At 37.3% G+C, this 12,246-nt stretch overlaps 1 protein-coding gene across 6 annotated transcripts in view; it reads left to right on the top strand.

Annotated features, from left to right (window-relative positions):
• Positions 1-1,063: 1,063 nt before the first annotated feature.
• The window catches only part of LOC309697655 (microphthalmia-associated transcription factor-like), a 29,051-nt gene continuing 17,868 nt past the window's right edge, over positions 1,064-12,246 (top strand). For 2 of the 6 annotated variants that reach the window (XM_082519741.1, XM_082519742.1), the window contains exon 1: positions 1,991-2,231. In XM_082519741.1, the coding sequence (XP_082375867.1) occupies positions 2,128-2,231 (104 nt within the window). In that variant the 5' untranslated portion in view covers positions 1,991-2,127. Of the gene's footprint in view, positions 1,126-1,990; positions 2,232-9,083; positions 9,156-12,246 lie in introns of those variants that run through there. The other 4 variants (XM_082519745.1, XM_082519746.1, XM_082519744.1 and 1 more) reach the window with 4 other exon arrangements.

A 12,246-nucleotide genomic window follows, 5' to 3' on the forward strand; every position in this document is an offset into this window, starting at 1 on the left:
TTCTACCTAAGGGCACTGAATCAAGTTTATTTACTAATGTGCTGACACTGACAATCCTTGCAGGGTGCGTGTTGTCTTTCACCCATCATACTGTGGTCCCCTTGTGTAATACAATGGCTGGAAGGGTGGATGGGTGGATGGATGGTGAGCAGGCTTTTGCACTGCCATTAAAACTAAGAATTTTGGACTCTTCTCACAGTGATTTTTCTTCTTCTCATATTCAGGTCCTTAAATTTATATGTTCTTGCTTCACTGGGCTTATTGAAGAATATTCATTTATGTGTTATAATTTGCAAAATCAGCATATTCTTATAGGTATTTAAGAAACGATGTTTCAAAGATAGAAAGATCACTGTGCTTGGAATCATTTTCAAAATAAATTGACTTCATAATATTTTTTGAGAGAACATTATATTTTGGACTGTGGAACAAAATTTGTACTTGCTAGTCTTTATTGTGTCATTAAGTACTATTATTTAAAATATATCTTAAAAAGATATATCTGGAAGTAATTACAAAAGCTGTAGTAGTCTACAAATGTTACAGGTCTAATGCAGTTGGAGGGCCTGGGTAATCAGTACCACATCCAAAGTAATTTATCTGTATATTGTAGATCGGATTCTCTACAGCTCCTGTGTCATGTCATTTGGCTGGCTGTATGTGAGTGGTTTTTTTTCTGCTATGTGTCTCAGAAATAGTATTGCAGAAATACAGAAGAAGAAAAAAACATTCTGATCCCATTTCTCATTCTGTTCAGCTATCATCGTTTTATTTAAGGCTTTATTTTTAGCCTCCGGGTATGTGCTTTCCAGCAGAATCATATTTGCATTCTATTTGCATTGATAAAATACAGACTTTAAACCAGTTCAACAGGATGAGGGTGAATGCAAATATTGAACTACCTCTAAATTTCCATTTTATAATAGAGGGTGCCCCCCCACACCCCCGCGGGCTCACGAAACTGTTTTCTAGCTCTATACTGCCCCCAAGTGGCAGACAAGACTTTAACTGAGGAGACCAAACTTGGTGTGCTGAGAACAGCGCGTGGGGGAGAGTGGGAGACGAGCGGTCAGTCAGTCTGCACAGGGAAACGGGGAAAAACAGAGACATGAGGCTCGTCTTGAGGTTGGTCTAAAGTCGGGTGCAATATCTGCATGACCCAATAAGAGACTTAAAACACTAAATATCAAGGCTGTGAATGACCTGCAATGTAAGAAGTGCCGTTATTTATGTTTTTTATTTAGATTTTCTGAACAGTTTCTGTGCGATTGCTTCCAGATTTACTCATTTAACTGACTGCTACATCCAGTGTTTTTTGTTTTTTGGGTTGTTGTTTTTTTATTTTTAGAAACTCACATCGCTAGTCTGATTCTTACTTACTTCAAGGTCACTCTGGGTATATGTGCTTTAAAGGCTTAAAAACAACTCACTATATATTTTATTTTTATTTGCAAACAATGTAGTTATGCTTTCGCAAACTTGCTTGAACAGCATGCCCAGGTCACAAAGGCTGGATTTTTATTTTTCATTTATTTATTTTTTTTATTTTTTATTTTTTTGCGGGCGGTGGGCATGGTATAAAATAATTCATTTTTATCGTGATAGCAAATTAACGCCCTCCATTATTTTTAACCAATATTAAATGTATCTGCATTCAGGCAAAATGTGCAGACCATTTCTTTAAATGCAAAATCTAAGACCGCAAAGACGCACGGCCACTGGAGCAGACGCTACTAATTCAAAATAAGTCTTTACAGCCAATTATTACGAAATCCACATTGCGGGATAAATATTGCTTATGGAAATGAAACTGACATTTCAGTTTCACTGGTCGAGCAAAAAAAAAAGGGGGGGGGGGGGGTAAAAATCCCGTCGGATACTGCAGCCAATCAGAATTGTGCTGACGTTTACATCCCCGGAGCATCTTGGTAGTTGTAGTTTCTGGATCATTTTCAGCCCGTTAGCTGCAGTTTAGCCGCTGCCGCGAAGGACTACAGAGCTCCGGATCCTGGGCAGAAGCGGCTTGCGTTGACGGTTGGTACTGTGCGGACTACTGGGGCACGAATATCACCCGTCTGCTTTTTTTTAAAGAGGGTTTAGCGTCTCCAAAAGTTGACATCTGCAAGTATGCAGTCGGAATCGGGAATAGTTCCCGACTTCGAGGTCGGAGAGGATTTTCAAGAGGAGCCTAAAACGTATTACGAATTGAAGAGTCAGCCCTTGAAAAACAGGTCAGTTCTTTTGCCGTGGACAGTTATTTCTCACGCTGGAGCGTTTTGGGGGTTAAGGTAATAATTAGGCTGCAGACTTTTTAAAGTGTTGTCCAAAGTCTATGAATGTGCGGGCTTCCTCATTGATGTTACTGAAGCTGGTCCCGGGTTTCAGCCCTCGTTCCTTATGGTCATCCTGCTTGCATGAAGTTATGCAACACATGGGTGTTGTCTTGTCAACATCAACTTCAAATATTAGCTCACAGAGGAGCAGACAGGTCAGAGTTTAGCAAGGTGATGCTCTGCCTGTCTTGTGTTGATGGCTGATATTCAGGTGCTCCTAAAGCAGAATGGTGACTTATTGTTATTTATGAGATTTTTCTTTAAATCTCCCGAGAACTACCTATTTTTTAAGTATAACTGCATAACAACAAGTGTGTAAAAAGTGCCATAAGTCTACTATGGCACTACACCTTGTGCATTAACAGCTTTGAAGTGTCAAAAGTGTGTAAGAAAGTATTAACTGTTAGATAAGCTGTGGTAACATAAATAAATAAATAAATCAAACCTGATGTTTCTTTCAGTGGAGGAGTGTTGCCTTCTTTATAAGTTCACAGTTAATATTAAATGCTCTAAAGTTGTTTCACCAATAAAATAAATCAGCAACCAAAGAGGCAGACAAAATTTAGTTTTCAGCAAGTTGTTGGCCTATTAAAAAGTTGTATAACTTAAGTGCATGTAGTACTGGACAAAGTGCTCCAAGTCCTGACAACAGTTTATTCTTGTAAGGACACAGAACAGAAACAAAAAACAGCTTGCAGCACTGACGTTTACTAATTTAGTTTCAGCTTTGACACACTGAGGCCTCAGAAACATTTAGCTGAGTCAGATCTATGTGTTGTTTCACCTTTCACCCTTTTTCTGGAAGTAATGCACAGCAAGGTTGATGTCTTATACATGTGTCTTATACACGTGTTTAATGCAATGAAATGACAGATTTCCTGTCTACTGTGTAGCATATCAAAACAATACTGAGAAACTTTAGAAAATGCCCTTTTTGCTGTCTTACAATTTTCACTCTTACTAAGAGTGAAAACTGATCCCAGAGCTGGGAAATATGAAGCAAAATCTATGAGATGACTGGAAGGTGGACTTATTTTTTTGTTTTAATATTTTAGGGGACCATGTTTTTGTTCTTATTCTAAACACCTCACTGACAGTGAACTGTAGTATTCTCAATACTCAGTTGGTGTGATTGATTCAATTTAAATTAAGTAAGAAAACATGTAACAACCACAGATCCCTTGGCAGGTGTTACTATTAAATAAATAATAAACTTTTTTCTATGCAATTTATGATTGCATATCAACCTTTATGGATGATTTCAAATCACAATGAAATACTGTTGGGGTGTAATATAAGTCGTAAGTTATAACATTTCATGCCCCTCTGTGATGAGGATGGTGATGACGATTATGCATCTATTACCAGGATGGTGTCAGAGGTTTTGTATTTTGTGTCTGCTCCTCTCTGTTACGTAGTTTAGAGGTGGTGATACATGGCCTCATTGTCAGGGCGAGACATCCAGAGGACAGTACGCCACTGTGTTCGGACAGAACTCTTGCTGCAGACGTTCGCTAGACTCCAGTTATTTTTTTTTTCCTTCCTCTCGTTCTTGATATTTTCTTGCAGATTTGCGGTTTCTCTCGTTTTCTCTAAATTCAATCAAAACACCAGTTAGAAGAACTGTTTGAGGAAGAACTGTCATCTTGGACAGTCTTAGCCTTTAACCTAGTTCTGCATTTTTTAAACTAATGTCTTCAATTTTTTCATTAGTGAAATGTCATTACACTGTTATACACCCTTGGCCTGAATCTGAGGCTGTGTTGTTTTCGTCGCTGGTGTAGCAGCAGCAGCAGCCATTCCAAGTATACGCAAAGTATCAGCACGGTTTCTGAATCTTTGCTGTTTGTTTTTCTTTATGTCATTTTTCTCCTGAATGTGTGAAGTCGTCTGAACCGTGGCTTTGATTGAAGGTATCCCACTTCCCCTTTCTATCACATGAAGATGACCCAGCATAATAAATAATCACGATGACTGTGCCATAAGACAGTTTTGTGCAAAATGGTTATAATTAGTTTGATTGATTACCGAGTTGTCTGATGTCTCCTAATAGCTGCTTAAGAAGTTTCTAAATTTGAAGTTTTGTGTGCGACAAAATGTCATCTTAGCTTTCATAGATCTATTTGTTTTTTGGCTGTCTGCGTATCAGTTTGACAGAGCACACAGACTGCTGCTGACGTCGTGCCAACCTTTTTGTGCCTAATATAGATGTGAGACAGGCGGCAAAACTAGTCTTCTATGCAGTGTAAATAAGCTATATAAATTTAGCAGGGAATGTGTTATATCAGAAACTGTGAGTCTAGGGATCTTTTTTTTTTTTTTTTTGCACCCTCAGTCAATACAGAGGCTGAAAGTTTTGCTTTCTAATGAACAGACTAGATTTTGAGTATAGCTTATATTAAATCCATATGGATGAATAAATATGCAAATGTCTTACACAGAAAGATCCCCGGCCAGTAAAGATTAGCAGACACTAGGCAGAAGAAACCAAACAAACAAATGTGTTGCTTTAGTATCAGCCTCACAATGAAATTTTCTTGTTGCTCAATTAACATGTTTCCGTAACAATTTATGCCAGAATGATCACTTTTAACATTTAATGCCATACGTACATCTTTCAGCCACAACATTAAAACCCCTGCTTGTTATAAGCCACAAAAACAGCTGTGGCCCATTGGAGCAAAGACATTGGGGGTATTCTGTGGTATTCTGAACCTTTTTATTGGCAGACCCTTTGGTCATGTGGGTTGTGGGACTGGGTTTTTGCGGATGGAGCTTTGAACTTTTTGTCATTTGGGATCTTGGCGTGGAAGTATGTATCAAAGTTACACCTGCATGAATGCTGGATCCCAAGGTTTTCTGGCAAAACTGCAATTGCTAGCAAGATTGTCAGTGTTAATCATTTCATTAACTGTTGTTAGCGCATCTCTGTCTGTTTAAATATAAAGACTTCCTCAAAAGCCTTCTTCAAATCATACAAAGCTGAAAATAAAGAATTGAATGAATGTGAAAACTTTACAATGGGACTTGGTTTATGTTGCTCAGTAAATATCTGTTTTAATAGCTCGCAATGGGTCTTTGTGGGTCGGGTCTACACTTTGGGTTCTCTGTCTTGGATCTTGGCCTGGGGGGTAAAACATGAATGGAACTCAAAGTCTCCTGAAAAAACTTTCTTTTACACAGCTGGAAATAAAGAAGTGTCAGATTTAAGTCAGCAAAAATTGAATCATAAATTACACCCCCACCCCCCCCCCAAAAAAAAAGACTGCGGTCAAAACTTTTAACGCTGCAAAACTCTGTTTACTTTTTTACTTTTGTTTTTGGTAAAGAAGAAATTATACTGAACCTTGGGGCACTTTGCATAATAATGATAGCTGAGAGAAGAAAATAACCTCAGGCTTACTGTTAATGCACACTCCTTACAGGCATGTTTGGAAAGATGATGGGCCTTGAATGTGGATCGAGTTCTTTGGAAGAGACATTTTACTTTACCTAAAAATGACAAGGATGCAGAGAAATACAGAAGAAATATTGTAGTTTTCACAACTTATTAGTGTCTAACAAGCAAATGAAGATCTTGGTCATTTGTAGTAATATTTTGGTAAGAAAATAAACCTTTCAAATTAAAATAAGGAAGAGGGAAAGAGAATTTAGTAAAATGATGGAGACATCCACAAATCAATTTAAGTTCTTCTGCAATAGAACTGAAGTACAGAATAGGCATTTAAGGTCAAAGCAATGAGCCAGTGGTCGTGAGCTGAGTCAGAGTTTGAGGGTTATGAAACTATGTGTCCAGAGCAGCTTGTTCCCACGAGGTGTCCTAGACAGAGATGCCAAAAAGGTTCATCCATGATCTAAGAAAGACCCAGGGGCTTAAGTGACACAGACAGGTGTTGAGGCTGGAGTAAAATACAGTCAGAACAACTTGTCCTGTAATCATGGTTATCTTTCTGCATTCTCACCTCTTATGTGGCTTTTCAAGCACATCTGCTTAAGATTTCCTCATAAAGAATAAAATAAAAATAAAGAAAAATCATAAACTCTACATCTTTTATTTACTGATTGATTTGGGTTTGCAGTTTTAATATTCCTGACGTGTGATCTTTGTCTGCCTCTGTTGGTGCCCAGAAGGAACTGCAATAACAGAGGAGGCCTTTGAGTGTCGCTTTTATTGACACAAGTCATTATTCTTAACAGTTAAAAGAAATGTAGCCTTCAGGCATGATCACGTCTGAAGCCTGCAACTAGATGATTCATGATTGATTAGTGCAGAATTAATTCGTTGTTTACTCAATAAAATACAAGAAGAACCAGAACCAGTGAATCTTTGGCACGTTCGCTTGAAAAAAGACGGAAATGACTCATTAACTATTTAAGAAGTAAGTTGTTATTACAAGGATATATAGAGGTTATAACAAGTAATTACTTGCATGCATTAGCTGTTGAAAAAAAAACACACTTCACTGTTAAACAGCTAAAACAAATACCTTTACACGGTGACTTAATTATTAAATTTTAACTTGTGGTTAAGACGCACATAATTGCGTCTGTTTATTTTTTTTCAGAGTCATATTTTACAGCAACGAATCGTTACCATGGTTCATTTACGAAGAAAGAATGTGTTGATTGTCTGTCATCACCTTCAAGGAAAGCCGAGAATAAATCAGTCTCACAATGAAAAGCTGTTATGTTGTGCTTGCACATCATTGTTATATCAATGAACTTGAAAATCTTCTGCACTCATTCAACCTGCTGTAGGGAAACGTATCAAAGGCTCCTCCTTACTGTCCTTGGAAGCTCTACTTACTCATTGTTAAAGCACACAGGAAAGAGAGGGAGCTGCAGCTAGAGCAGGCCATCCTGCCGAACACAAGTGAGGGGAATTACTAAGAGCACAGAGCCTAATTACAGAAATAAGACCCAGCAAGTTCTAGTTATTCCATCCAGTCCTGGCTTCCTGGAAGCACATTGCAAAGTACCTGATTTTCTTTTTAGATGCTTTTATGACTGACCCTGTTTTGTTGTGCTTTTGTACTTGAGAGTGAAATAATTATGTATAAATTTTATTTTAACAGTTCTTTATGGAATAGCCATTGTTTTGTAGACCATTGGGTTGTTTGATTTTTTTAAAACGGCTATTATAGCAGCAGTCAGTGACAGTTGCTGCTTTACTACAGGTCAGGATATCTGTGAGTCACAACATTAAAACCATGTACCTAATAATGCGTAGGGCCCCACCATATCTCCAAAAAGGCATTGCTATATATAACTTTATAGGCTATACAACAAAATGCTGTTTTGTCTGTGTTTGATGATGCTAAGGCATTTCCTGTGCTTATGCAGTGTTTATGCACAGTAAATACAAAGTTTCTACCCAGATGTTTACCGAGATATTTGCAGGGTTGAACTATTTACCTAATTTAAATCATTTGTACAGTTGTTTTTCTGTTTGGTGTTTAGACAAATAAACAAAAAACAAAAAAAATCACTTCTATTGCATTCCCTGTGTACAAACCCCACATAATTGACGGTCTAGACATGCATACAGATGCTTTCTATTTTCTATGATTTGCCTGCTTGTGACTGACTTCATACTATCATGCCAGCTGCACCAAGCTGCGCATGTTTGATCAGCACAGGAGTCCAAGTAGATCAATACACTGTCATGTAGGGTCATAATCACTCATTTGTATTCCAGCAGAGAGGTTGTGTAGTCTGCTAGAAGGGCAGCAACTCCTGCAGTTTGGTAGAGAGAAAGAAATAGGAGACAGGATTGTTACTAGTACTCAGTTTGCCTGTGTTTTGATTAGATTGCCTATTTTCACTGCTCTTATCCTGTGCTCACTGTATAGTTATATGCAGTGTGGTCTGCGTAAGTCACTGTCTGCTTCCTGAAAAACACACTGAACGGCCACCAGCGGGAGAAAAGTTGAGCTTTAATGAGTTTAATGTGGTTCTTTAGAATACACCTAATCTGGGGAGTGATGTTTAAACTAATGAAAATAAGCACATAGTGTGTCTTTTTTTTTCTTTCATGTCAGTTCATTTCTATTGTGTAGTGTGCCAGCCTCTTGCAGCAGCAGAACATATGTTGCATTCTAGTACTATTTCTTTTTTTTGCAGTTGTCATTTGAAAGTGAGTATTTGTATCAGCCATGAAAGCTGTAAAAAAGTCATGCTAATATGTACACATAAATAGTTCAAATTAAGGTTAATGTCTCAGCAGATGAATGTGAAGTCAGCTTGGTAGTGTCAAACTTATTATTATGCACTGTGAAGGTCAAACATGAGAGGAAACAATAAGCAGCATATTTTACAAATAAAGGGAGACTTTAAGGTTTAAATAAACCATTTGAAATCCTTTCAGTTTCTCTAAAATGCAGTGTCACTTGGCAAAAGCAAACACGTTTTTGAGTTATGATACTTTTGAGATACAAGATTTTCACAGGACAGCGACCCCTACTTGGTTGTAGCCCATCTACCCAACACGTGTCGGCACATGTCTCTAAGCGTAACACTATCTGCGTGGTTTTAAAGCGGCATATTGATGGACAGTGTGTTTCCAGTGGACGCCTGCACGCTCCTCTCTTCTGCTTTGCTGTTGCTCTGCACGGGGCTGGTCCTATGCCTGGGACTCTGCGTGGCGATTGGAGCTTCCAGGCCGGGCCCTGGAGCCTCCCCTCTCTGACACACTTTCAGCGCTGCACCACCAGCATGACTTTCACTGCTCTCCAAGGGCGGGTGGTGCACCTTCAGGGAAAAACAAACAAATATGGAGGCTGTAGGAGTGCAAGTGTACAGACCCTGTTCATTTGATTGTCTGTGAGTATGGCGCCTCAGCATCTGTGGTATTGCTGCAGTGCATTTGGGCTTTATTTTGGAATCTATATGTTTGTTCAACACTATGTACACATGAAGGGCACCATGCACTGGGCTATATGTGGGAAGTAGTCTTGGAAGATTTCTCCTTGTGTTTTTATGTGCTGAATAGTTTTTGTATGTCAGGATATACATTTATCAGTCTATTATAGTTAATTGCAGCTGGTCACTGGTCACTTATAGCGAGGGAGCGAGTACCTGAAAAGCTTAGAAATCTCATACTTAAGACATAAAGTTAATAACAGAAGAGGTATCATGTTTTGGCATGCTAGTTATTTGTTTTTTTTGATGAGACTGTAATGGTAGAGTTATTAGTCACACAGAAGTCATTAGGTCTGCAGAATGATCGCCTGTCAATTACCAGCAGTTTTACAGCTGCAGTGCATCTTTATTGGAGAGTATTTTCCTTTAACAGCTCAGTGTTTTGACTCTTCTCAGACTTTGTCGCTCCACAATGTTACTTGATTTCTGTCTTGATGCAGTATTGCAGCTGAATTTTCCTGGTTGTTTGTTGTCTTTAGTGTGTCACTGAATTCTGCTTCAAAGTCTCAGCTCTGACAGTTTGACTAATGGTGAAGTATGATGAAGGCACAGTAGTGAGCAGAATCAGAGGAATCATGAGTTGAGTGGGTGGGACTCTTCAAGACTGTACAACCATTGTTTTTTCCGTTTTTTTCCCTTGAGATACACACGAACATAAGAGGAGGTGTGCGCACACACGAATGAAATTTTAAAAGGACAAAAGAGCTTTTTATGTCTTTCATGGGTTTGTTTGGCAAAGAGCCAACAAACAGTCAAAAGAAAGAAACAGAGAGAAAGAGACAGAGACATTCAGCCTTGCCTTTCTGAGAGGTTTCTGGTCATTCGTATACACAAACACAAGTCAATCAAATTATTAAGAGCGTATTAAAAAAACGCCATGAGGTCATATGTTGTACAGTTTTGTAATAGGGCAGCTAAAGATGCTAAAGAAATAAATGTGTTTTTTCAGGGTTCTGAAAAGAGAAATTTTGCAATTTTCTTAAAGTTTATAAGAAAAAATTTCACATTTATGAAAAAATAGCAAATTTACACAAACAAAACAGGTGCATTTACAAAAAAACAAAAAGAACATAAAAATTTACGAGAAAAAAACTCTCCAAAGTCATACTTTTATTTTATTTTAACACTACCCCTAGATCATGTCATATCAAATTTTTAGCCTAAAATGCTACCTCCTACAATGCTTTGAATTACATAGTGTTGCGCACTTGTATCAGAATTTTAATTCGGTTACAATTATTTCTTCCAACAATTATGAATAAAGAATAACATGGTAATGCACTTTTGTCCTGCTGTAAAACTCTAAACTCCACCATAAATGTGCAACAAGTTTAATTCAGCTCAAGCCTGGACAGCAAGCTTTTCAGAATCAGTGTGGTTTTCACATCATCTTTACAAATTATTTCTTAATCAATTGCAAAGCGGTTATAAGTTATAAAATTATAAGAGACTTGTCGATTGTAATTTTCTTGAGCAATTCTGACTTTTTACTTCTGCCAATGTCAATTTTTTACTATTTTTATATGCTTTCTAAGAACCATAACTTATAGCATATACAAGCAAAAACAGGATACAGGATCTTCTCTCCCATAAGCAACATCAAAATAAAGGAATATTATACTGATAGTCTGAGGACCATATACACTAGTACAAAAGGATGCACAAAGAGAAATCTTGTAGCATTGTAAGGCCTGTGAGCAGAATAGAGGCTTACTTGGTTTAGCTTCACTTATTTGACAGGTTTCTAAAAGCATTAGTACCTTCACCGAGTCACTCATCACTTACTTTATTTTTAGTTGTTTTGTTTTTTTTAATTCAGTAAAGCTAAGTTAGCTTTCAAAATAGGTTTGCATGTTAAAATTTTTCTTAGTTAAAAATAATTCCTTTTAGTTTACTTTTTATTAGTTTCAGTATTCATTTTACTGCATTATTTTAATAAGTGGGCTATTTGCCAGGGGCAAGACTTAGGAAGTTTGTAATGGCTATTACTATGCAAACATTTGACTTAAGAGTTATGTACACATTGTATTCTCAATAAGCACGCACCAATGCCTCCTCAGGCTGGTTGTGTTGACAAATGTGAGCAAATTTACAAAGACTAAAACAAAAAACATTTCCTGTAACTGATCATGTAATTTTAGTTTTCTTTCCAACTTTTCACTTTTATGTAGGTTCATAAAGTTCTTTTCACACCAGTTTTTGCTTTGAGTTTAGTTGAAGTTAACTATAACCTTGACATTTATGCACAACACAAATTCAAACAATGCCATACAAACTGTGGACCCACCCAAAAACTTTGCTCAGTAGCACTCCTGGTGGTCAGAAATTGAGCAAGCCACTCTGTGCATCTAGAAGCACGTAGTAAAAAGCAAGCACTTAAGTAAGTGGTAGTTTAAACTGTATGCTACTGTGTTGCCCTTTTTATATTCTTTCCACACATTACAGCTTCTTTGTTAAATTCATTGTGTTTTTAAAACCTCCATGAATGTAGCTGTCAGATACGTGAAAATCCAAATTAAGCAGAAAGTTCCTCAAGTTTTTAGGAGTACTGATTTCTAGTAGGTGATAAAGGTACTGTACTATCCAGTACATTTATGTACTTAAACTATTCAGTGTATATTATGTTTTTTTATTTAAGCGTTCATTTAAAAAAAAAACCTGTTCATTTTAACAAAAGCTGATTTCTCCAACCAAAAGCATTCAACATGTAACAAACGTGACTAATTATTATTATTATCATTATTATTATTATTAATCAGCTCTAGTTTATCCAAAGAATGTAACAATAAATCCATCTGTAGTTCCAAATCAATTCAAATGTCACATTTGAACTGTAAAACCAAAAGAAAGGGAACAGAAACGAATTTGTTCTTGCAACAAACCGTTGATCATTTAATCACTGAAGTAGATTAAAGGAAAAAAAGAAGAATCAAAGCCTCTGGCTCTGGCAGAGGAAATCAAGAGTTTTAGATCTAGTGACTTTTGTTATGAA

This window comes from Aulonocara stuartgranti, assembly GCF_965226115.1.
Source record: "Aulonocara stuartgranti genome assembly, chromosome: 20".
NCBI lineage: Eukaryota > Metazoa > Chordata > Actinopteri > Cichliformes > Cichlidae > Aulonocara > Aulonocara stuartgranti.